Raw genomic sequence first — 25,130 nt, 5'->3', positions numbered from 1 at the left:
ATTATTACCATTATTCATAAGGGACGGTGTACGACATTAAACATAAATGAAACATACACACAATGACAAAGCAGCGTTAAACAAACAAACAGGACACATGATTCAACATTATACACACATATAGTACATCACACACACACACACCAAGTTAGCAGGAAGTATAGTACATATTAGACAAATAAATAAAAGCAAAGTATATGTATTGATATATTGTTTTTGTTTCATTGTATAACTTTTACTGTTTAAACTTTAATTTGCAAAATCAGTATCCTTGTTCTCTGATCCTTATGTTTAGTTTGTTTTGTATTTTCTAGCCCTATTGATTCTGCATTTTGCTAAAATGCTGTTTATTTTATTATTATTATTATTATTATTATTATTATTATTATTATTATTATTATTATTAATAATAATAATAATAATAATAATAAACTTTATCTACTTTTCAGTTCAGTTAGTACACAGAATAAAAACATACAGTATATATTTTATAAAACAGAAGCAGATACTCAACAATAAAAGCAGAATTAAAAGACAAATAAAACCAAAACTAAAGGATTTGCAAGCAACAAACTTATAAAAAAACGCTAGCATATATAAGTGTGTTTTTAAAAGTTTTTTATTTTAAATGTGCTACAGGCTCAGCTGACCTGACAGTGAGGGGAAAGTAATTCCATAGTGTTGGAGCTAAAATGGTAAAAGCACGGTCCTCCTTTGTTTTGAGCCTAAACCATGGGATATTTAATTGGTCGGAAGATCTGAGTAATCTTGATGCAGAGTATATTATATATCCATTATGTACAGTATTTATGTGGACCACTGTTAGTCTACAAACTCTTTTAAGATCAAAATGTAAAGAATGTATGTTGTTGTTACGTATTTGCGATGATTTTAAGAAAACATAACTCCCATTCTGTTAGCGAGGGAGAGATACTGCGCTTGACAGCCCCATTCCAGCTGATGAAGTACAGATCCCACCTACAGAGTGGGGGTCTCATTTGTTGAGCTCCGTCAAGCTGCGGTATTCAACTTGACGTTGTGGGGGGTGCACAGAGATCAGGTTTCAGACAGTTGAAGGTGATTTTAGGATCAGGCTTGTTTCAAAGGCTAAAAGCATACTTCATGGTGTGTTTATCCATTCTGGCTAGACTGGGGATTGACTCAAACTTTCATCATGACCTGTGCACCCAAAATACAGGTTTACCACAAATACGCTTGTTTTCCAATTCGACACAACCCTATTAATAAAAAAGCGAGTCAATTTTTAGTTGAGGATATGAGCTAACGGAGCAGGAGGTTAACTTTAGGTCAACAATTATAGCACTAAAATTGAAAGAGATTGTAATGACCAGCTTAGAGCACATGTTACCATGTGTGGCTGAGCTGTAACTTACAGTATAAGCGCTGACTATTTTATCCTGAGCTCAAGGTCTCAGTAAGAGAAATGGTCAGAGCTGTAACTCAGACGATAAGAACACCCGGCCTAGAAAATCCGATCCTCCTGTCCACTGGGCGTAAATAATAAAGAAGACACAATCTCGGCGGTGTGGCTAGAGCTGTCATCTAGTGTGGCCTGGCCGTTTCTAGGAATGGAGATCTATACTTATGGATCGGCCTTGGGTTGACACTTGGTACACAAACCACAATATGATATTTCTTTGAGCAGTAGATTAATGTATACTGCAATATTCTTAAAACCATTGTAAACCATCTCCCTCTATAATAAGATCTAGACTAATGACACATCTGATGATGGGAAAATGCAAATCACACCTTAGCTAAACATGCTGATTTCTCCCATCATACGTCAGCGCCTCCTGAAGTGTGCGTAAGTGGTATGCACTGAACAGGACTGAGCCGCAAGGTAGCGTGTGTCACATGCTTTACATTACTGTAAACAACTGGTATAGACACGCCATAACGCTTTCTGATGATAGACAAGTGTGTCTGTCTGAGCATGAGTCACCGAGGCGCACACCTGCAAATGAGCTACGAGTTCCCCGTGAACCCTGCTGAGGTAGAGTCTGTATCAATGCAGCCGTAACTCACCTGATAACATGTTGTCGTTCTTTATGGAGGGGAACTTAAGGGTCATCTCATGTTTGTGTCTATGTATCATCAGATGGTCCTCCGTTGGGAATCGCTGTGGAGTTTTTTAAGAAATAGGATTGTGAGAATTGTATGTACAAAGACAAATAAGTGTTATAAACCAGTACACTGAAGCTTTAAGCCAAAATAACATTCACTGTTATTCCCCATTTAAAGAGTGAATACCCAAAAGAGCATCATCCCTGGTGTTGACTTCAAAGAGAATTTTTTTTCTACACCTGCAGCGTTATTTACAGTTTATGTTTCACATCATTGCTATTCTGTTTCTCCCCTATGCGTGAGGCAGTAACCCTCTCCTCAGGCCTCCTCAATGTACACCTCTTCATTTTACACACACACGTACACACTGTGTTGTGTTGCTTTGTCTCGACACTCACCTGAGAACAGCCAGGAGCGTTGCACACGTACGGCCTTTCCTGGTCTGAGTTCATCACTCTGGCCACCTTCTCATAAAACTACAAAAAAAAAATAACAAAAAGACAAAAGGAGAAAGCGGAGAGAGGAAGTGAATGACTTGAGTTTCCCCCACCAGCATCCAAGAGGAAAAATACACTCATTGTGTCACGCTAACACATAAAATTGCCGTTGCACCTGAAACAGTTGTGTGGTTATTTTCAGTAACAAAAAGTTTTGTCGGTAATCAAGGATCAACTAAAATGACATCAAGGCTAAGGTTTGGGGTTATAAAAGGACTGGAAACACTGGGAAAGTATTTAAAAAGTTCAACATACTTAAGTAGTTGAATTTATTACTATGTTTTATTACATATAATCATAGACTCTAACCTCTAAAGTTGTTCATGAACAAAAACAACAAGAAAATAATGTATTGCTAGCACTCTATAAAACATACAATCACTGTTAAACTCAATTAACATTTATTTCTACTGGGCCAACTGCGTATGCAGAGGTACACATACACGTCTAGGAACAGTTGCGATGGTTTCAGCTTGAATTTGGATGGAAACAATGACACGATAAACTATGTTTGAAATTTGCAATCAAACACCAACACTGGTGGTTTCAACAAGGTTGTCTTGAAATGTTTAATCTCACCACAAAGTGACAGACTCTGGTCTAACACATCTGGTAACTACAATTACTCCCCAGTAGTGAATGTGAAAAATCCCTTTTCACTAATTTACTTATACAGCGAGACAAACTGGCACCTAAAACTCATCGAATACCTTTTTTCGAAAGTTGACATTCTATTTTCATGTTTCAGTCAGCAATCATTAAAGGATTTAATCAAGTTATTCAGTTCACGTCATAGTGAGAACGAGAAAAGGAAGTGGTTGCAGAGCAGCAGTGCATGAGGGATGGATACAAGATGCAGTTTATTTGTTCTAAAAAACAACTTTAAAAACATATGTTTATCTTCCAAATCTGTGCTTTGTAAGTAATTGCTCCGCACACTACAGCCATAGCCATGCATCATATCAAATGTGCCATTGTATTTTTTTTAGAAGGCTTTAATAATTTAGAGTGAAAAAGAGGACAAACTTTCCCAGGAAAGAGAAACGCGTAAAAAATTAAAGGCCAACAAATTCTGTAAATGTCCTGTCCCTCCGTTCACCTGCAGAAATTAAATCATGCACGAGAGGATGCATTCTACATGCAGCTTTAAAACTATATTGAAAACAGCGCGACTATATTTATGACAGGATGTCAGGGAGAAAAACAACACAAATAACAGGTGCATTTTAACAGCTTCTCAAGATCAAACCAAGAGCAGTGACATGACATTTAAAAGGCACTCTAATCAATCATTGCATTTGATGCATGTGATGCCTCACACACATTTAACTATTAATACTACATAATTGCTCCTGCCAACAGTATCTATAGCAAGACTGTTCTATTATTGTAAAATTAGAAATCTACATAATTTACATAATATTTATAAGAAAGAATCAACAAGGCAACCAGTATAGTATAGCTGGTTTAGAAACCATTGTGTCTGTAAAGAGTATGTTAAGACAATATTAAACACAGATTTATTTAAATGAGAATTTTGTATTATTATTATACCCAGTAAATTCAGGTACAGAAAGTATTCTTTGGACTTAAGCCCTTGTCCTGGCCTCTAACATTATGTTTAATGACTGCTGGCTACTGTGTCAGTATTCTTACTTCAAGGTCTTATCATTGTCCGGTACAATGCAGTGTACTTTCCTCATCTCTGACAAACACAAACAACCAACCTCTGAGCAGTCACCATATCAGCCAGCACTACAGATGCCCAGCACTTTCTGACAGATGTTTAAACAGATGTTAAGTGAGTACGACAAGTATTAAGGTAGTCTTTATTAATCCCCAAGCACAGCACAGCACCGAGGGACCAACTTTATCTTCGAGCCAGCGCCTCGATCAACTGCAGGAAGATCCTTAGCATTGAACATGCAGGTCTTTTTTGGTGAAAGAACATTCAAACTCCATACAGAAAGGCCCCAGTTGGCCTCTGAGAGGTCTGAACCAAAGCCGCACTGAGAGCATGTGAACGTCCAGGGTGACTAAATTAAGCCTTTACAAACTATTTGAATGGTGCCTGGAAGAGGGCACAAAAACAGTGCATCTCTATTCTGACACCACAATAGTAAAGCTAAATGAGGAAATGTGCGGATAAAGAATCTACAGGAAGCAAAAACACACTATTTCTGTTGTTTTCATCCGTCTTCCCTCATATAGCACTGCTCCAATCTCATCAAAACAAACGGTTCAAAGAGGGTCCGTTAAGAAGCTATACTAATTTAATCATCAGCATTAGGTGTTTATCAGTTGTTATTTATTACATACATATAACACAAAGTTTGCCACCATCATCAATTCACGAACCCGAAATTCAATGCCGCTGCCTCACGTCACGTGTCGAGCATGAATACCTTCATACACTATGTACATGTGTGTCTTTTTCATGGGCACAGACTATTTCCTCAAGCACAGTCAAAACACTCAAATGTTGTGTTATGCTAAGCAGCGCTGTTTACCTAACAAGCTGTACTTCATGAGCGAGCCTGCAGAACAGGGTCTGGACAGGGTCTCTCTGTCAGAGAGCAATGAGCCCTGGTCTCTCTTTCTGTCACCAGTCCACTCCGTCTCCATACAGGGCCCCTAAAAACTCACCTGGTCTCCTTTGACACAACAAACAGGACTAACGCTGCTGATCCTAACCCTGAACCAAGGATGATGGCAAGTATGAACGACTGAAGAACCAGTGACGTGATTATCCACGTCTTGAATCAACATTTAAGGCCTCATTTTTATTCAAAATATACAGAACTTTGAGCTATTTGTACGTACAATGCCACCATCGTTTTCAGGCTTTCTTCCTGAACACCTGTACAACTATGAATCACTTCTTTTAAATCTACAACTCGACCAAAAATCCCCAAATCACCAGAGAGCACTAATAAGAAACAAAGAGTATCCATGACTATTAAAACAGATGCAACATTTTTACATTTACCTTCCTGTTCTTAAAATGAGACTTGGTCATTTCATCACATTTACCAGGAAATTCGAACCATATGACGCATAAAACTTTTAACCATTAATTCTGTGAATGCCTCTGTGAATTATCCAATAGCTTTCACACTTCAAATTATCAGTACTCAACGCCCCTTTCCTTGGAAGAGGCACTTGGCTCTCATTTGATATAGATGTTTTAGTTTAGCAGAGGAAATTTGGTTACACTTTACATTAACTACATCCTGATGTGTGCGAGGGGAAGGATTAGGGTCCGGCGTTCGATTTCAAGAGGAGCTGGGGAGGAATTCTCCAGGTAGAGCGCATATATTAGAATTTAAACAATATGGTGAGGAAAAGAGGGGCTCGGGTGCAAAGGCATATGGGGTTAAAGCAAGCACAAACATGCGCAGCAATTCAAATCTCTAACTCCCCATAGCCGGGGCCTTTGACAGCACAAGTTCAAGGTAGGATCACGGCGAACCCTGAGGCGGCGAACATAGCCTTTCTTAGACAATGTCTGCCCTGAACTTCTGCTCTTGAGTGAATGCATGACAAAAAGCCTGCTGTGATGTAAACATCAAGACCTATCAATTACTGGCCTCTTCCACAACTTGTAAACTCACACAATACAAAGAAGCCTCCTCAGAGGGGCACTCGCATTATTCTTACTCACAACATGTTTTATAGAATAGAGGAAAAAGTCCCAGAATGAAATGATTAAAAATTTACAAGTCGATATAATAAAATACGCCCAAAAAGTTGTTTTTTTTTTTAAAGGTGAAATGAGACTTCTGTGGCTGGTGTTATGATTTCTGTTATTCGACCCCTTCCTACATTAGTACACTCATTACCAGAGGAATGTTTCACCTTGAGCACATGCAACAACCATCAACAAATAAAGGTCACATTTCATTACTGCAATCAGCCGCTGCACTGCAATCAGGCTGAATACTGTGTAAAATATGTGAAGAATTAGATCTGCATCAAGGTTACCAAATAACTCAAGTTATCCAGTAAGTTTAATGTAGAAGTATTTGCTGTTTTCTATTTATTTATGTAATTATTCACAATTTGATGTTTATTTTGCTTGCTGGTAGCTGGCTATTCACTTCAGTAGAATATTACTGAACGTAAGATACAAATAATAATAAAATATGTATCATCAGTTATTATTATCATTTATTATTATTAATATTAATATTATTATTGTTATTGTTATTATTATCATTTATTATTATTATTATTATTATTAAGTCACAATTGTTAACTCTTCTCATACTCAAAATATAATGGATTTTTTTTTGCCAAGGCTTTTTACAACAAAGAAGTGAAAAAATGTGAAAAAAGGATTCAACTTCCAAACTTTTTCTCAAACTGTTGCTTTCATAAAATCTATAGAAGTACAATAGGTGCCTGATCTCATTATTAAAATAAAATAATAATAAAATCTGTATTAAATGATCAGAATCACTAACAACATCATCAAACTTAAATGCCTTTAGGTGCTTATTAAAAGGGAACACAATATAACCTCCATACAGCCTCCACTCCACGAGTCTAAAAGCAGCGTGCATGAAAAACAAGCGGTTATTGATAGTGTGTTGTCACATAAACATAATGACAAGCGGAGAGTAATCAAATGATTAAAACATCTTTCTTTTTTTCCAGCCATGCACAAGAGCGCGCCTCGTCAGCACAACCTTCCTGAAAGTAACCCTCAACATCTCAGCGGTTAATCAAATATCGACTGCTGGAGCTGCAGAATGACGTAATGTTGGTCACATATACACTGTTCAAGAGAGAAAAAGGGGAAACGTACATTTTCTCGGGAAACATGGAGCATCATCACTCTTTTTTCTTTTTTAAACTTGGCATGACAGTAAAAAAAAACATCATTTCCAGACCGATCAGTAGCTGGTGAACCGCATGCAGCGCGCAGAAAGAGTCACCGACTGCCGGCTGTTCGTTTATCCCGAGATGGGACGATGGGCATGGGCATGGCAGTGCTGCAGCAAGGGGTCCAGCTTATGGAGCTATATGGAGCACATAAGGAAAAAACTGGAAGACGTGCCAAATTGGTGTAAAGTGCAATGAAAATCCTTTGCAATTGTGTAGTTTTGTAGATGAATTCCTGCAGACTTGTCTCCACTGAGCAGCACTTGACTCCAACTTCACCAACAGTCAACAGATAGACAGGCTGACGCACAGGAGTGAGATGACAATGCACCTACTCTGACAAAACCAACATCTCCTCTCAGAGGCAAAACATAGCATCTCGACACACACTGCTGAAAGCGCACAACAAGACAAGCTGTTGCATGAAGAGAAAAAAAAGGAGCAGTAAAAAAAAAGTAAGAAGAAGGATTCGCTTTTTATAACAAACACAAACAAACCTGCAGGGGCGCGTGCACGGTCCTCTGCATGCTGGTTGCGAGCTTTTCTCAAACTTACCAAACAAGTGTAGAAAAATGTGTGAAGCAGGTCTCTGAGAGAAGAAACCACGTTGGACTGGGTAAAAAGATTACAATACGATCTATTTAGAGAAGCATAACGTCATCCCCCCGGGTGACGTCACGTGGGATTCCTGAACTTCTAAATCATTGCGGTCCGCTTGGTAGGCGGCGCGAGCGTGGGGCGGAGTTTTTGCACATGCACACACCCAGCTAGAGGCATGGATGGATGGATGGATGGATGGAGCAGGGAGGGATGGATGGACGGACGCTGCTGGACCTGGAGTGAGTGGAGTGGGTGTGGTTGTAAAAGCTGCATCTCCAATACTGACCAATTAGGCATGCAAATGAGCGCTCTGCACCAGCATCTTCTGAACTGACAACTCTGAACTGTCTCATTAGCATGATGAGTGACATCACTTACATTATGTGTGAAATGAGAGGATTTAATCACACACTTCATCACTTGAAAGAGAATACATTCCCCAAAACGCCCTTCTTTTGTTTAATTTTTTCTTTTTTTTCTAAATGTAATTTTATTTATTATTATTTATTTGATCTTATTTCACATGAGAAGCACCCCATGTTGTGTCTGTGTGTTCTATAATTTCATTGTAAAAAAGTGGAAAAGTTGGTTCACTTCATATTTGTATCTAATTAAGTATGTTTATGTAAATGTCTGAGTAAAACCAAATAAAGGAAAAACAAAATGAAAAAAAAAGAAAGACAATACATAGGGCTTCACATACTGTAAAAAACAGAAAAAAAGTCAAGTAGCATACTGAAATCATTACAATATTTTCAGGTGGAATTTCATTCATTCACACTGCGCAATATCATTTTCCACTTGTGCAATTTTGTTAATAGTCTGTTTATTGTCAATACTGTATATACAGATAATAATGCACTATACTCACTTTTAACAGTCTCTTCTGCACTATATTCACTTTTTTAATAGTCCTGTATCACAGCTGTTACCCTGCACTATATTCAGTTTTAACAGTTTTCTTCATCTCCTTGTATTTTTATATCTGATATATTTTTTGTACTTTGTACTACTAACTTTTTTACTGCCTTTTTACTAACATGTTTTGCACTATGGAACTGTGATGCTGGAAACTTGAATTTCCCTCGGGATCAATAAAGTTACTATCTATCTATCTATCTATCTATCTATCTATCTATCTATACTGCTCCTATTTTTATACTTCCTTCTATTTAAATGGTTCATTGTTTTGTTACACTTTGTTTAGCTCTTTTTTTACTGTGTTAGCTGATGCATCTTCATTTTTGCACTATCCCCTTTGCTGCTGTACACTGCAAATTTCCCCACTGCGGGACTAATAAAGGAATATCTTATCTCTTATCTTATCATAATAGCCAATTTGAGTCCTAGTAACAGGCTAATATAATGCACCTTTTGTCTTTCTACCCTTTGTTGACGATAAATAATATACAGTATATTATATTAATATCCATACTACCATACTATTTAGTATGCCAGAAAAAATATTAAGTCTGTCCCAATACATAGTATGTCAAATATTGCCAAATATACCAGGACGTCCTACTGCATCTGGTCGCCGGAAGTCAGCAGGATTTTCTGTCTATTCTGACCCACAATCCTCTGCGCCTCGGATGTATGAGCAAGAGGGTCAAAGTTCAAGGTGCAATGTTATGATGAAATAGTATCAGAGAATGTATTTATACGTTCTTCTTGGCAATATATTGCCAAGAAGAACAATCTTCCCAGAAGTGAAAGTCAATTGTTTGTTCCATCCAGAAGCAAAGCTACGCTTCCGCCATTTTAGACTGAAAGCAACTACCGAACGCCAGTAAAACGTCAGCCTAAAAAATGCCGTACAAAAGTAAAACTAAATTATTTATTTTCTATTGTCATATTATTCCTAAATGGCCTGTGTTGAACAATAAGATATTATAAATATAATAAGTCCAATATGGCGGCAGCGGCTGTTGTCAAAAAACACCGGAGTTTTGTCTCTTTGCTTCAATACTCATTGGTAGTATGACCCAATAGTGTGCATACTGCATGCAACAGTAGGTACTTTGTAAGGACAGCTGCAGTACCTACTAAAAGTAAAAAGAAAAAGTATGTGATTCGGAATGCACCCTTATTAAAATAGGCCTGCAGTGGCACCTAATGACTGGATTAACCTGCTATGGGGCCCTGAGGCACAAATGAGCTGTTGGCCACTATTAACCCCACCATTCCCCTTACCGTCTGTGAAATGTGTGCAGTTTTTCTAAACTGGAATATTACCTGGTCTCAGATATGCTGTGTGGTAATTTGATCAAACACAAATTAATTTTGAAATAAGCCCAAAACTGGAACAAAGAAGATTTTCAAACTAGATTTTGACAGGACATGGACTATCATTCGGTGAATCTTTTCGATTGGATTAGCACAAACCAGTAAAGCTGGAACTTTCAGCGTCCTTTTTTTTAATTCTGGGGCCCAAGTAGCTGTTGGCAATCCATCATTGGTGACAGTTTTCTATTTCAAAGCATCAAAGCTACATATCACCGTTGCACTTCCTCGTCAGTGCCCTAACAGTTGTTTTCTTTGCTACTGGCTTCTTTTCTGATAGTCAAATCAAACAAATTTCTACTTATATTTGCAAAACATATCTCTCACAAAAGGGCTATAAACTGGCAGACCTTACACGCATCATCAAGCTTCACTTGCAAATGAATTGAACGTGCACACATACACATAGTTGTTCCACACTGCCTTCCCTGAAATGTGTGCCTGAGGTACGGCACATTAGAAGAGATTTAAACGGCTTTGGAGTACAAAGCATTTATATTGGAGCTCTGTGTGACCTGCTGGTGCCAACTGGCTGTGATTTCTTAGGCCACAGACACCAGTAGTGAAGCCATCCTCGGCTTCAGGGATTAATGACTCCTCACACATTGAGAAATGTTTACCACTCGCCTGCGACCACTCCACTAGACGCACTAAGAGCTCTGTCACTGAAACAATAACGCAGTCTGAAAAGCCCTCATAACTCAGAGCTTCTCCGCCTCTGTCTTTTAACCAGAGCTTTAATCAACGTTTATGACATCCTTTTGTCTCTTTATTGCCAATATATTTCCCAACCAATCCAAACATTATGTTCCCAGAGGAGCAGACTATTAAGGTTGGAAAGAGCCGATACAGTTTGGGTCAGTGACCCACACTAAGGCAGATTTGATCTATATTATACTAAACCTTTTATTATTATGCCTTTGTGCAATGCTTTTGAGAAAGATCACCTTGGGAAGATTAGCACCGGCGAGGATGCTTTGTTGCGGCGAGTGCAAAAGGTGAAGGAGGCGAAATAACAAAAGTGTCATACAGGTTTTCAATTTGTAATTAAAATATAAAATAGAAATATTTTACTTTGCACAACAATGGAAGATGGAAAGTAGATGTTTGAACAAATGGATTGTTACTGTAAAACATTGTGTCCTGCTCTCTACATCTTAATCAGAGAATATTGTGCCTGCAGGGATGGAAATTGGCTCTCAGTATAACTACATGCTATTCCACATTACAACACCTCAGCAAGACAAGTAAGATGGCAGATTCAGTTTCATGCTATATTCACTTCTAGCAAATAGCTTTAAGGTGTAAAGTTGCATAAATTATGGGGGTGAAAAACAAAAAAAAACGTTTTCTTAAAGGTAAAGTGTGTAAAATCTGGCGACATCTAGCGGTGAGGTTGCAGATTGAAACCTCTCCTGTGTGCCAAACGTGTAGGAGAACTACGGTGGCTGACGTGAAAATGCAAATGGCCCTCTCTAGAGCTGTTGTTGTAAGAGTAGCGTAGGTAATTTGGAGAATAACAAACGCCACTGTGTAGAGTGTGTGTGTGTATGTGGGAAGTGAGTGGTGAAGCAAGAGAGAGAGAGTAGTGGCAAATGTGTGTGAGCGAGCAAGTGAGCTAGTGGAGCAAAAGACAGAGTTAGTTTAGCTCTGAGAATATCAAGCTAATGTACAGTGGAAGTTGCATGTTGTGCAGAAAGAAATGCTGCAGCTCCTCAACACCAACAGAGGTTTCCCGTGTCTTGTTTTCCCGGCGGCTGAGTGGAGTGACGGGGGTTAACTCCGGCGTGAGTAACGTTATCGCCTAAGCAGGAAAAGTTAACACAGCGTTTGTCCGTTCTGGGCTACTGTAGAAACATGGCGGTCGGCTCCGTGAAGAGGACCTGCTCTGTATGTAGATATAAACGATAAAGGTACCAAAAACACAACGACTCTTATTTTCAGGTGAATGTACACGAAAGAAAACATACTAATATTATATTCCATTTCTGCCAATAGATCCCCCTAAATGTTACACACTGTTCCTTTAAAAGGCTAATTAAATGCTAGAAGAATTGAATCTATTATCAGTAGCTCTCTGGCAACTGATGTTTTCTATGTTTCTCTATATGCAGTGGTTCAAATGAATCTCCCTGCCCCTTGCAAACTACAGGTACATCTCCATATTTCCCATTCTATTCAGGACCTTAAAAAGGAGTGACTGAGAAACATAGTTCAAATTGTTGTTCATAGACTCACAGTGGCTGACTTTTACCCAATGGATGTAGCCCAAGTTCCATGTTAGTTCTTCTCAGCCATACTTGTAGCCTGTAATTGTTTATGTAATTTAGTTTCTGAACTTCTAGGAAGGATGTTTTAGTGGTTATAGATCAAGAAATATTGAATAATGACTCAGACCTCGGGACTTGTTAACAGTGCTGCCAAAGTATGACATTGTTTATCAAAGTCTGAGGCAGGTTACAAAAAATATTTATGTGTTACTCTTAAAAGGAGAATCTTTAGTAATTCATCATGCTCTGCTGTAAGGGGGCCAGGACATAGCATCTATGATAGTTGCTAATTTCAATTCTGTATGGGGTTGTTGGAGTATAACTTTAACATAAGAGTAGGGAACTCCACTGGTGCGGGAGAGACTCGGGTCCTGGGACACCAAACATCCCTGTAGAGCTTCATGGTGGAACTGAGAGCCTAATTCAACAAAACATATGTGCTGGGAGGTTCCCAGTAGATAACCCCAGTGTCACTCCCGCACTCAAACACTCAACCCCGTAACATTTACATTAGGTGGCTGGTGAATAGTGCTGCCTGTGTGATGGCTCTTTAGATTTACAACAGTGTAGGGTGATGTCCTCTGTGCTCTGCATTTGAGGGTGAGTACATCACTCTTCTGACATCTGAATGTGGCTTCTGTATGTGTTCATACTGGATTATTAAAGTCATGTGTAACACCATTTATAAATGTTCTCTGGCTGGGCTTTGAAAAGTGTCACATAAATGGATGATAACAATAAACTTTTATATATTTCACTTTCAAAGATTTTAATCTTATAATTTATATTACAACATTGGAAACAATGTTGGATTAATTTGTCACCACTGTGTTATTCTTCCTTTATAATTTACTTTGGCCGGCAAAACCATCTGTTTTATTAATAGTATTCATAAATAAACACGCTGGTGATTTGAACTGAATAACTCTCAGGGGAGTTTTAGAGCTGGAAAATCTCTGTTTCTGCAATGTTTCAAGACAATTTACCTTTATATCATAAAGTTATAAATTTTCAATTGTATATTTGATCGTATATTTGATCGCCCCTCTTTACTGTAGTCTATAGAAGCATGTAACTATCTAACAGAGAGCAAATTATCTTGTTGGTCAGCTCAAAGTTGTTGGATACAGAAGGTCACAGAGGGCAACCAGCAACTGTGATATGTGACTTTCCCTGCATTTGTTTCCACATTTAGGTTAAACAGCCTATTCAGTATATCTCTCCTTCAGAAAATCACAAATGCATCTGCCTCATCTACATTTATTGGCTGTAACAAGTTGAGTGAAGACGACTGATTAGTTGCAGCTATGCTCATCAAGCAGAACCATCAACAAATAACTGAAGACAGGCAATGCCAGCATCTTAAACGAAAGCCATCAGCTTCCTCAAACAAGAGGCTGTGTGTGATGTAATGCTTTTAAGGTAATATCCCAAAGTGTTCTCAAGCTAGAACTGGAAAAATAGTTTTACCATCACTGTGGTGAATGATCTGAAAATGGGCTGGGCCCAACAATGTCCCACTACATCATCACCACGCATTAACTTAAAGTTACTGCAAAGTCAATGAATGCAAAAAAGAATGTAACTGAAGAAAGTTTAAGTTACTAAAAATTATTACTGTAATTTTGCATTTTCAAAATCAATTTCTGGACAATTTGGGGCAGATCTGCATTTCCATACGCAAACAAGATTATTATTTACTGTCTACATACCAGTGCATTGTGCAGACATCCCTTTTTGTCTTGCAAGTGATTGCATCACTCCATCTCTTCCACTGAAAACAGACGGAGGAAAAAAATAGCTGGATAAGACACAAAATCATTCATATCTGTTGCTCTGACAAGTAAGTAAAATCTGCACATACAAGCCGTAGTTGTTTACTTTATGTAAACTGAAATATGATTCCATACATAACTGAATCTTTTGGAAATTGATCACTTTTTACAAGTGACAACACCTAGAACAGCAACATGTGTTCTTTTCTAGCTTGTGTTGTCTCAAACAACTGAATGAATACACTTATCTTGCAACACATGATTCATCAAGTGATTTTGATGGTACTAAACCAATGTAGAATAACATCAGACAGAAGCAACTTGTATTTAAAATATATTTGATACTGCTCTCTTTGAGTACTTATTAGCATCTTGTATGCAACAACACTCGAGGCAAAATTTGGGAGAGTTAGAGGACCCCTAAATTACTGAACACAAAGAACAAACATGACTCATATTTATCTGCTGACCAACACTGCCACCTTGTGGCCATAAGATGCTTTGCAGTTAAGTGTTGCTCCAGTGTGTGATTCATGACACAACTGTATCACTGTTCATCACAAAAAATAATTACTGATAATCGCATAATCAATAAAGTAATTATTAGATCATTTTAGTGTGGATATAAGTGGACACAAATCCAAGTTTAGATTGGATTCAAATTAACACAAACACTTTGTTGACACTTTGAGTTTGTTAAAGCAGTACACACCTTTAGAGTATACACACTGAAGGATTCCGCAGGTAGTTTGAAGTAATGGTGCTGATTTGCTTCTGACAGTCCCTCTTTCTCTTCAATCCTGCAAACTAACTACACAAACTACATGTGTCAAGTTAGACGAAAAATACCCAGCTTCCCCTCAAAATATACAAATACAACTTTAAATGACTACTTTAGAGTTATGTGCATTTTCTTTTCGTGATAAAACTGGGCCTTTGCTGAAATGTTATTTATTTAATCTATTGTATTATTACCATAGATCATAACAGCTTAATAATATACATTGTGTAGTTTATTTATTATTCATGTTTAAAACGGTACATTGTTATAACATAAACACTATTCCATATTTAGTTTAGAGTATTAGACTATTGTAGTGGCAATATTTAGTGAGTTAGTGATAAAAAAAAGGTAAGTTGATTCGTTGACTATGCACTATTTTAATAGAAGAAGAAGAAAATCTAATTGAAAATGAATTTATTTCAATGGTGATATATATATATATATATATATATATATATATATATATATATATATATATATTTACAGTAAAGGTACTTAGTATTTGGTTAACACTGCTTCACAAGTTGTACAAAGGTACTTTACTCCATTCTATATCATTATAAATTGGGATTTAAAGGTCCCATATTGTGCTCATTTTCAGATTCATACTTGTATTTTGTGTTTCTACTAGAACATGTTTACATGCTGTAATGTTAAAAAAAACAACTTTATTTTCCTCATACTGTCTGTCTGAATATACCTGATTCACCCTCTGTCTGCAACGCTCCGTTTTAGCACATTTTGACGGAATTGCAACAGAATTGCGTTGCTAGGCAACAGCGTGGGACCATGTGTACTTCCTGTCAGCTGATGACATTCACATACACTGCAACCAGGAATAAACTGGGACACATTTAGAATGTTTACGTTTACAATCATGTAATGATCTATATAATTGTATATTTGTGACATCACAAATGGACAGAAATCCTAACGGCTTGTTTCAAACGCACAATTTCTGAATACGGGCCGTTTGTGTATTTCTCTGTATATTGAGCTTTTTGATAGTTTAACAGTATATATAAAACACTTAAACCTGCTCTATATATATATATAAAAGACATGAAAATCTCACTTTTTTATAATATGGGACCTTTAAGTCGTCACAGTAGCCTTAAAAAGCTACTTTGGTCACTAGTAACCGGTATTTATTTTTATTTATTATTTAATTATTAGTAGCAGGAACATTTTTTGGTTTGTTTATTTTTATATCTTTAAGATAAATATGATACAAATTCACAATTATTAGATCAAATCTGTTTCTATTTATATTCAATTTATGTAATTTATAATATTTAAGATAAATATGATATAAATTCACAATTATTAGATGAAATCTGTGTCTTTATAAACAGTTTAAGCTTTTCTTGTGAAAGCCAGAGCGCCTTACATCCGGTCTGGTAGTGTCTCTCAACGCAGCCTGGAGGAGTCACCGCGCCGCACCGCACCGCGCCGCACCGCACCGCCCCTGCTCTGCTCTGCCGCTCCAGCTGTTCTCCACCGCTGTCCGCCTGCTGTCTCCCCGCTGCTCGCTGCTGCTGCCGCCGCCGCCTGCTGCCCTCATTTCCAATGCAGCAGCGACCATGACAGGCATCGCCGCTGCTTCTTTCTTCTCCAACGCTTGCAGGTTCGGTGGCTGCGGACTCCACTTCGACTCTCTGGCCGAGCTCATCGTGCACATCGAGGACAACCACATCGGTAAGAGCCGATAAAGTCACGGAGCTGCCAGCAGCGCAGCAGCAATGGCCGAGGGGTTTGCAAGCTAGTGGCTAAGTTAGCGAGCTAGCAAGTTACTTCCTGCGTCCTGACAACACTGTTGCTAGGTGTGGTGACTGCTGATGTGTATGTGCTAGATATAACAGTTCCTGTTCACCAGCTGCATTTCTCTTATCAACGCTGTTATCACCGACTAGCTGCAGCACCGACACACCGACAGGAAGACAGTTTAGTGCAACATTATTGCAGTGCAAGGCCCGATGGCAGAGCAGCCTAGTGAGTTAAAGTTGCAGCCTGTAGAGGAGCCAATGAAGAGACACTGATTACTGATCAGTTTGAGTCAATCAAGCCTGACAACATAGTGCACTTTGCTGGAAGTAAGGATGCACTCTTAAACCCAAGTTACTGTCATGCATGTGTTAAAGCTGCAGTGGGTAGAACTGGAGATATATATGATGAAAAAAAAGTTATTTTTATAAAATGGTGACTATATCCTGACAGTAGTGCATGAGACAGGTAATCTGAATTAAAATCATGTGCCTCTTTGTTCTAATGGCATCTGCAAGATTTCACAGGCCGGAGGAAAACAACAAATCAGAGCGGAGCTGGAGCCTGCCGTCTCTGAGCAGCTGTCAATCACTGCAAACTCTGATCAAACCGGTCAAACTAGGCAGCGCTGATATAATATACATATACAAATTTGAATCAATATTCTGTTACTGTAATGTCTATTTCACACCTGAAATGTTTCAGAAACATCTTGTAGTGCACGGTTTAGCTGTAAAATGAGAAAGTTTGTGACCCGGCATTAGGGATGTTACGGTACCAGAAATCTAGTAGTCGATACCAATACCAGTGAATTTCCACGGTTCTCGATACCAAATTCGATACCACGGCAAAAACAAAACAAAACAACAATAAATCCCATGTAATTCAACACGTACTCTTTTATTAAAAACATTTGAACATTACAAAAAACAGAGGCATGTAGCCTTTAAGTAATAAATAAAAATAATTGACCCATTTTGTTCATTTTGGCGTATCAGCGGCATGTTATCAATCGATAGTCAGACGACGGACACTACATACTGACCATGAACGCATCTGGTCCGTCAGCTCAGAGTAGTAGGAGCAGGAGCAGAGGATTTGTTGTCGATGTGAAATGCAAATGCACCTATTTGGCAATATTTCACGTTTAATACCAATGCTATAAGGGAACCATAACATTAATGAGGTAATCGCTGCACGGCTGATGGAGCGGTCACAGCCAGTGTGCACGGAGCACCGGCGCCAGGTAGACCCCCGCGGTAGAGCCCCACAGCAAAAGCGCTACCAGAGAGGACACATTGCCACCCATCGGTACAGATCGGAGTCAGCGCTCTGCGTATCGGTTCTCGTGACATCCCTACCCGGACGCCATGTTGAGATCTGTTGAGGAAATATCAAGCACCGCCCACCAGTCGGAGCACAGCCAATAGGAACGCTCAATAGGAATGCTCTCTCTCTCTGAAATGACCTGTGATTGGCCAAAGTCTCCCGTAACAGGCTAGATTTTTTAAAGCCTGACAACAGAGCCATGAGGAGGTGCAGAAGTCTAGTTTTCTCTCAGAACACTTGAATTACAATATGCTGAAATGTTATTATGGAATTTTTGCCCAAATGATGCCAAAAACTTTTCTGCCTACTGCAGGTTTAAGTTTCACATTTGTTTCGTTTCCAGTAATGATGTAGCCTAGTTTAGGGTAGGCTATTTCATTTTTTATTAATGTTGTTAGCATATCTTTGCGATTATTAAATATCTCACAGGGTCGTTTTTAGAGATGTACAACGTATCTACATATATCCGCCTATATCATCTTTTTAAAATCAATGTTATGTGTATGATATTAACTTACTGCCAGTGTTTGGCCAGTTGTATTTTGAAACAAAAGAACAAAAAGAAAATGTTTTTTTATTATTATTATTATTATTAATTATAATAATAATAATAATTAATAATAATAATATTTTTCCCCTCATTATTATAGCTTTGTAAATAACAACTTTTTCACAATTAAATCAAATCTCATAATTTAATATATCATATCATCATATTTAGGACATGCAAAATCATTGTAATGAGTAGCCTAAAAGTATTCAATAATAATAATAATGATAATAATAATTGTGCCTTATTAAAAACATACAGTATATGGATACATATACATATATCCCACATCACGTTTAACCATATATGGTGTCAGCTGATGTGAAAATATCAGATATACTGTATTGGTACTGTATTATACTGTAGAAAATAGCTTACAATCATGTTCAGCCTTTGTTGTGTCTGTCCACTCAATGAAAGAGACAAGTCCTAACACTCTTATTAAAGGCCAAAAGTTGCAGTATTCATTTGATAAAAATCACTCTTGGGAACGTATGGTGTCATCAGTGTTGATCACGAATCCACAAATGTAACCAATACATTACAATATAACCTGCAAACAACTTTGTTTAATCAGTTATTATAATTTCTTTAAAGCAATTATCTCAAATAAATGATTGCACTTCTGGAGCAGTTCATTATAGAGACTGGGCAGCTTACCATTTGGACCTTGACTTTGCTTCATGAGGACTATAACAAGCGTATCACAGTCAGAAAAATGATTCAATTGTATTATATTTTATTGTATTTAAATAATATCTAATCCCACATTAGTGCTGGTCTCCTGCACCAGCTCATAGCATGCTTAACACTTAACTCTGCTATCAATGCACACATACTGTAGCTCATAATGATGCCCTCCTGACTGCACATCAAGTCCAACCACAGTCAACAGCACCACCTCTAGTTCATGTGAGGCGAAACAATAACAAGAAGCCCTGTCTGTGGAGATGGAGAAGTCATTATGAATCAAGCCATGAAAACATTTATTTGCTTCAGCTACTTTACGATACATTCTTCTAATTGGCGAAATCTCAGACTTCTGTTTGAGTTATTTGTGTGACAATTGGTGGCCAATTCCAGATGGTGCCCATTTAATTGGAGCATCGCTAACTTGTGTGTATACTGTAATGCAGTTAGTTATTTATATGCTTACAAAGCACTTCATGGTCTAAATCACCCCTTACAGGTATGAAAAGGTATGTTTTTATTTACTGTAGTAGTATGTAAAAATAAAAGTATGGTATTGAGTTTATATGACAACTTAATTTTAAGGATTTTAATTTAATTTCCAGGTGGTTGCATGTTACTGTTTAGTGCCACATACCAATGTATTTATAGCCTTTATTCACTTTATTTTTATATATATAAAAATACCAAAGCACCAAATCACTATATATAGAAATTTGCAATTCACTTTATTTATTTTTATTGTCTGTTTTGGTCCTCAACTATATTGCTATATCCCTGTATTTAATAGAAGTACATAAAAGTGTATTAACAAAAACTATAATTAGTTTTATCTTACATACATTTTACATTATATCATATGTTATCAGCATTACATTTTTGTGTTGCACTAAAGCATTTATATCTTTTAACTACGCCCAGGCTACAAAGTGAATTCCCGTCCTCACAGTGTGACACTCTTTTAGTTCCTACATCTGTTTCAATCTAATATTTCAGACTCTTATTATTGAAGCTGACAAGGCCCAGCTGTCTGTGTTGTTCTTGTTTGTTGCTTGACTGGCTTTAATACCCTCTGCCCTCCGATTGTGTGCTGTGCATGTGTCCGAGGTGTTAGCCTCAGAAAAAAATGCTTCTAAATGACTTATTGGGGAATAATGAGGCAATTAGTTGGCTCAGAGTGGAAAAACTTTGCTGCCCCCCTCCTTTGTCCGCTGGCCTGTGCCCACTCTGAGAAGTGCGAAATCTTGCGCGCTGTGCCAAGTGCCTGTGAAGCATAATTACAGAGAGAGTGCTTGATTTGGCCTGTCTTCCTCCTCATCTGGTGGCCTGCTGCTTAAAGCACATTCTCCTTTATAATTAGGCGCCTGGAAAACAAGCGCACATTCTTGTCCCCGTTTTCCCCAGCCGGCCTGCTGCTCAGGTCCGTGAACAAGAGGTGGCGCTGCTCTGCTGTCGGTTGAAGGGGGCTCTCTCTTGAGATGCCTGGTTTGTACAGAAAAGGCTTATGGCGGATATTGTAGGCCAAAACTTACTTCCTGGACTAATTTAACAACACAGCGTATTGTGTCATATAGTAAACAGCCCAAAGAGACAAGCGTCAGCAAATGAAAACATGTTGAAAAGGATAATTGGTAAATTAGTGAGATAACTAATTGGTAATTTACAGAATATTTCTTATAATTGAATATAGCATAATCCTTCCAAAGTGATTTTGTACCCATACATCTCTGTACTATTTATTACAGTAACTTCAAAATATACAAACACAGGGCTCGGCGATTATGGCCAAATCAAAATAAAATCAATTTTCACATTTTAAAAACTTGAGTGCAAAATGAACTTAGAAGATTTAAGTGCAATTATAAAGAAAAAAATAAATAAATATAGGTCTAACCTATATCGTGATAGAAACAATATAGAAAAATGTATACAATAGACATCATTTTCACAATGTATATCGTAATATTGCTCAGAAAACACATAGAGCTATGTGAGAAAGTGTTATGCTTTTCCTGAAAAACTTATATTAGAATATCTTAAAACAAATATCAAATCAATATTAAATACAGAATAATTTCCATCCCACATCAATTATGATAAAACAAACTCAAAATGGATCTGCTAGTGTTTGTCCACCAACGTGACAGCAAGATTCAAGTTGATGAGTGTTGGGTGGTCCGCTAGACCTTTGTGAACAAATTCAAGCGAACTTTAAGAGAGTAGATTGTTAATGAGCCCCAGAAAACACCAGTAAGACCAGAGGAAGGTTTTTAACACTGAGCCTAAGTCACGTTAAGCTTGAAAGATCTCCTCAATGGTCTGGTATTCTTGTGCGGCAATGAAGGAACTGCACGCACTAAGCCAGTGAAATGTTTACCTTGTCACTGAGCGACCAGGCCACTGTAGACTAGAAGCAAATAGCGACCGTGTTATTTAGACCTGAGAGTGTCCAGGCTCGGTAACAATGAGTCTGTTTGTTGCCAATACTCACTGGAGGCTCATTTAGTACATTTTGGTATGCACCCCCAAAATCTGTGCGGAAGTGATAAATTTGGGAAGCAGTAACTAGTTCCCTGATCTGTGCACCTGGTGGACCTAATTACATTTCCCCATCCCCCGACACCAGTGCTCCTGTTCCTGTGCGGTGACTGCGACATGAGGGGCTCCTGTACTCGATAAAACATTCTTCATAGGAGATGATGTACAGCCTGACATCACACAACACGGGATTGTAGCTCGACGCAGAACGGATGTGAAATTTTTGCTGAAATTTGTGACTTTTCTTTAAAGATTGTGTTCAATTCTTCAGTAGATCATGTTAAACACGTAACATATGTCAAATGCTGCCGATATGAGGATTCTTCCTTTACTACAGCTACATAAATTAGACTTTAAAACCTAAATTGTACCTAAATCTTGTCATTTATTGGTTATTTGGCAAATTACACTATCTCTTCATTCAGTGTATCCCTGAGATTCTCTGACCTTTGTAAATAAAAGTGGTCTGATATCCCACCTACTTTAACTACTATGGATTTAAGCAAAAATGTGTCACTTTTCCAGCTTTCCAAAAATGCAGGTTTGAGAACACCGAGTACCTGCAATTTAAACATAAAGTCAAATTCAAAGATGGCAAATACAGTATACTAGTCTAAAAACACTGGCATTTGTGTTGAAAAATGCATATTAGAGGTGAAATGATTAGTCGATTATTCCATTAATAAGCGCTTCTGTAATTTTTCAAGCAAAAATGACAAACATTCACTAGTTACAGCTCTTCCATTATAATGATTTGCTGCTTTTCTCTGTTTTACATTATTGTACACTAAAGCTACATCGATTAATTGATAAGTTGTCAACTATTAAATTAATCGGCAAATATTTTGAGTAATTTTTTAAAGAAACAAAAGTCAAAATTCTCTGATTCCAGCTTAAATGTAAATATTTTCTGGTTTCTTTACTCCTCTATGACCTGAATAACTTTGAGTTGTGGACAAAACAAGACATTTGAGGACATCGTCTTGGGTTTTGGGTAAACACTGATTGACATTTTTCACCATTTTCTGACGTTTTATAAACCGAACAACTAATCGATTAATCGAGAAAATAATCGACAGATTAATCAACTGTGAAAATAATCGTTAGTTGCAGCCCTATTGTACACTGAATATCTTTGGGTTTTGGACTGTTGGTCAGAGAAAACAAGCAATTGTAGTCGTCTGGAGCTCTGAGAAACTCAAATTGTTTGGACATTTTGTACATTATATATACAGTATATCCTTTATTTAACCAGGTAAAAGTCTCGTTGAGATTAAAATCTCTTTTTCAAGAGTCACCTGGCCGAGCATTAAACGATAAATAGAGAATATAATCGGAAAATAATCTTTAGTTGCTGCACTAATGCATATCACAAATCCAATACGTCTGCAATGAGCAGCAATAACTGTGTGTGTTTTATACGTGTCCCCCTTGTATTTCCCCGTGTGTTTGTACAAATGTGTCTTCATGTGTTGTAGTGCACATGTATACGTTTAGGTTGCTGTCTGTGCTAAACATATTTACAATAGATCATTTTAACCTCCCTGGGTTTTTTTTTCAGTAACCCGCGAAGGCAGCTTACACATGGATCTTGACTCCGTTTCATTTCCTCCTCAGAGGTCACATCGTAATGAATTACCTGTGCCACCACTCCTGGTAATGTCCCCCGCTGCTCACAGCCGCCATAAACATGTCACCATAATGCTCACCACTCCGCTCTACCCCACAGTGCATTTGGCCATGAGGGTGGATGGGGAGAGCCAGACACTGGTGGAAATGAGAGAGGGAGCTGTGCGTCTGGTGTGTGTGTGTTTGTGTGTGTGTGTGTGCGTGAGGGAGAGGGTCGTGGAGGGCGTTATGAGAGGGCAGCAGGCGTCACTTCCCCCGTTGCCTTAGGAAGGTTTGTTGTGTGATCGTCCCTTGGTTTCCTGTTGCAGGCCGTCACAGGGGCCCTAATGAGAACATGTTATTGCATCATGTTTTCTGCACTCATACACTGCAGCCACTGACTCGGTCAGTATACGCTCACATACACATAGACACTAACAATAGGCATAGTCAATGCTTATAAAGTAAGGTTTAAGTAAGGTCGCATTAAGGCTAAGCAGGTTTGATGAAATGAGAAATATGAAGGGGTAAAAAGGGAAATAAATATAGGGTATATTATTGTTTTTTAAAGAGAAACGCATCAGGGTTTTTGAATATTAAGAAAAATAGATAAGAAACACTAAACTCTGGATGGAAACATGATCCATTTCTAAGACTGGGTGTAGTTTCACTAAATGTTTTTTTAATTACTTAAAGGTTTTTCAGCAGCTTTCTTACACATTGCGACAGTTTGTGAACTACAATTTACAGAAAATGGAATTTGCTGGAAAAACAAGACACCTTGCGTGTGAACATTTTAGATTTTCAGAGTAAATAATATTTTTTTGTACATCTTTAAAATATCTTAGTATATTTCAGTGAAAATCCAAAATTTGAAGAGCTTTATTATAGATTAATTATACATAGATCTGTTCTTGTTTACCTTTCTCTTTTTCATCCCACACCTCACTTCTAAACAATCACTGGGGCTGATAAGGAACCGATTGTTTGCCTCTGGAATTAGTGATGTTGAATAAATGCCCTTTTCTGTTTCCCAGAAGGCCTCTAATAGTCGGCCACCAAGGTGGACCACCTGTGTAGTTTGATTAGAGGTGGTTCTCATCTCTACTTGAGGCGCCTGCTTCGTCCCTCTCCTTGACTGCTGGTGGCCCCAAAAGAATAGCAGAGTCTGCGGGGGGAAGTGGCCCCTGCAGGCCTCCCTCGCCCCCAGTCCCCACCTGAGGTGTGCGTGATTTACAGTGTGTGGGAACAGATTGATCCACTGCTGTTTGAGCGCTCTGTGAGCAGGCTGCCATTCCACTCCTAGAGTCTCATTAGGGATCTTAGGAGGGATTTCTTGTGCACTCACGCACACACATACCAACACACAGCAGCTCAGAATAGCCTCTGCACTGCCTCTGGCTTTTGGCAGGGGAATAGTGCCGTTATGTCTTTCCTACTCTGTGTTTCCATGACTTTGGCTGGAGA

The 25,130-nt window shown here is 38.2% G+C and overlaps 2 protein-coding genes across 7 annotated transcripts in view; one reads left to right on the top strand and one right to left on the bottom strand.

Moving 5' to 3' along the window:
* Positions 1–16,718, bottom strand: part of creb5b (cAMP responsive element binding protein 5b) — a 48,182-nt gene extending 31,464 nt beyond the window's left edge. Inside the window, exons 1-4 of one of the 5 annotated variants that reach the window (XM_037785088.1) lie at positions 16,575–16,718; positions 14,338–14,399; positions 2,487–2,564; positions 2,050–2,143 (exon numbers count right to left, since the gene is read on the bottom strand). In XM_037785088.1, coding sequence (XP_037641016.1) covers positions 2,050–2,143; positions 2,487–2,540 — 148 coding nt within the window. In that variant the 5' untranslated portion in view covers positions 2,541–2,564; positions 14,338–14,399; positions 16,575–16,718. Of the gene's footprint in view, positions 1–2,049; positions 2,144–2,486; positions 2,565–7,395; positions 7,799–7,969; positions 8,624–14,337; positions 14,400–16,574 lie in introns of those variants that run through there. The other 4 variants (XM_037785086.1, XM_037785087.1, XM_037785083.1 and 1 more) reach the window with 4 other exon arrangements.
* Positions 16,719–16,734: 16 nt separating this feature from the next.
* jazf1b (JAZF zinc finger 1b) overlaps positions 16,735–25,130 on the top strand; it is a 23,227-nt gene continuing 14,831 nt past the window's right edge. For both annotated transcript variants that reach the window (XR_005208880.1, XM_037785091.1), the window contains exon 1: positions 16,735–16,882. Coding sequence is in view for 1 of the 2 variants with exons in the window: in XM_037785091.1 (XP_037641019.1) it covers positions 16,768–16,882 (115 nt within the window). In the remaining variant the exon portion in view is untranslated. The remainder of the gene's footprint in view (positions 16,883–25,130) is intronic.

Source organism: Sebastes umbrosus, chromosome 11 (assembly GCF_015220745.1).
Source record: "Sebastes umbrosus isolate fSebUmb1 chromosome 11, fSebUmb1.pri, whole genome shotgun sequence".
Lineage (NCBI taxonomy): Eukaryota > Metazoa > Chordata > Actinopteri > Perciformes > Sebastidae > Sebastes > Sebastes umbrosus.
Note: the sequence above shows the minus strand (reverse complement) of the source record. Positions and strands in the feature narration are given on the sequence as shown.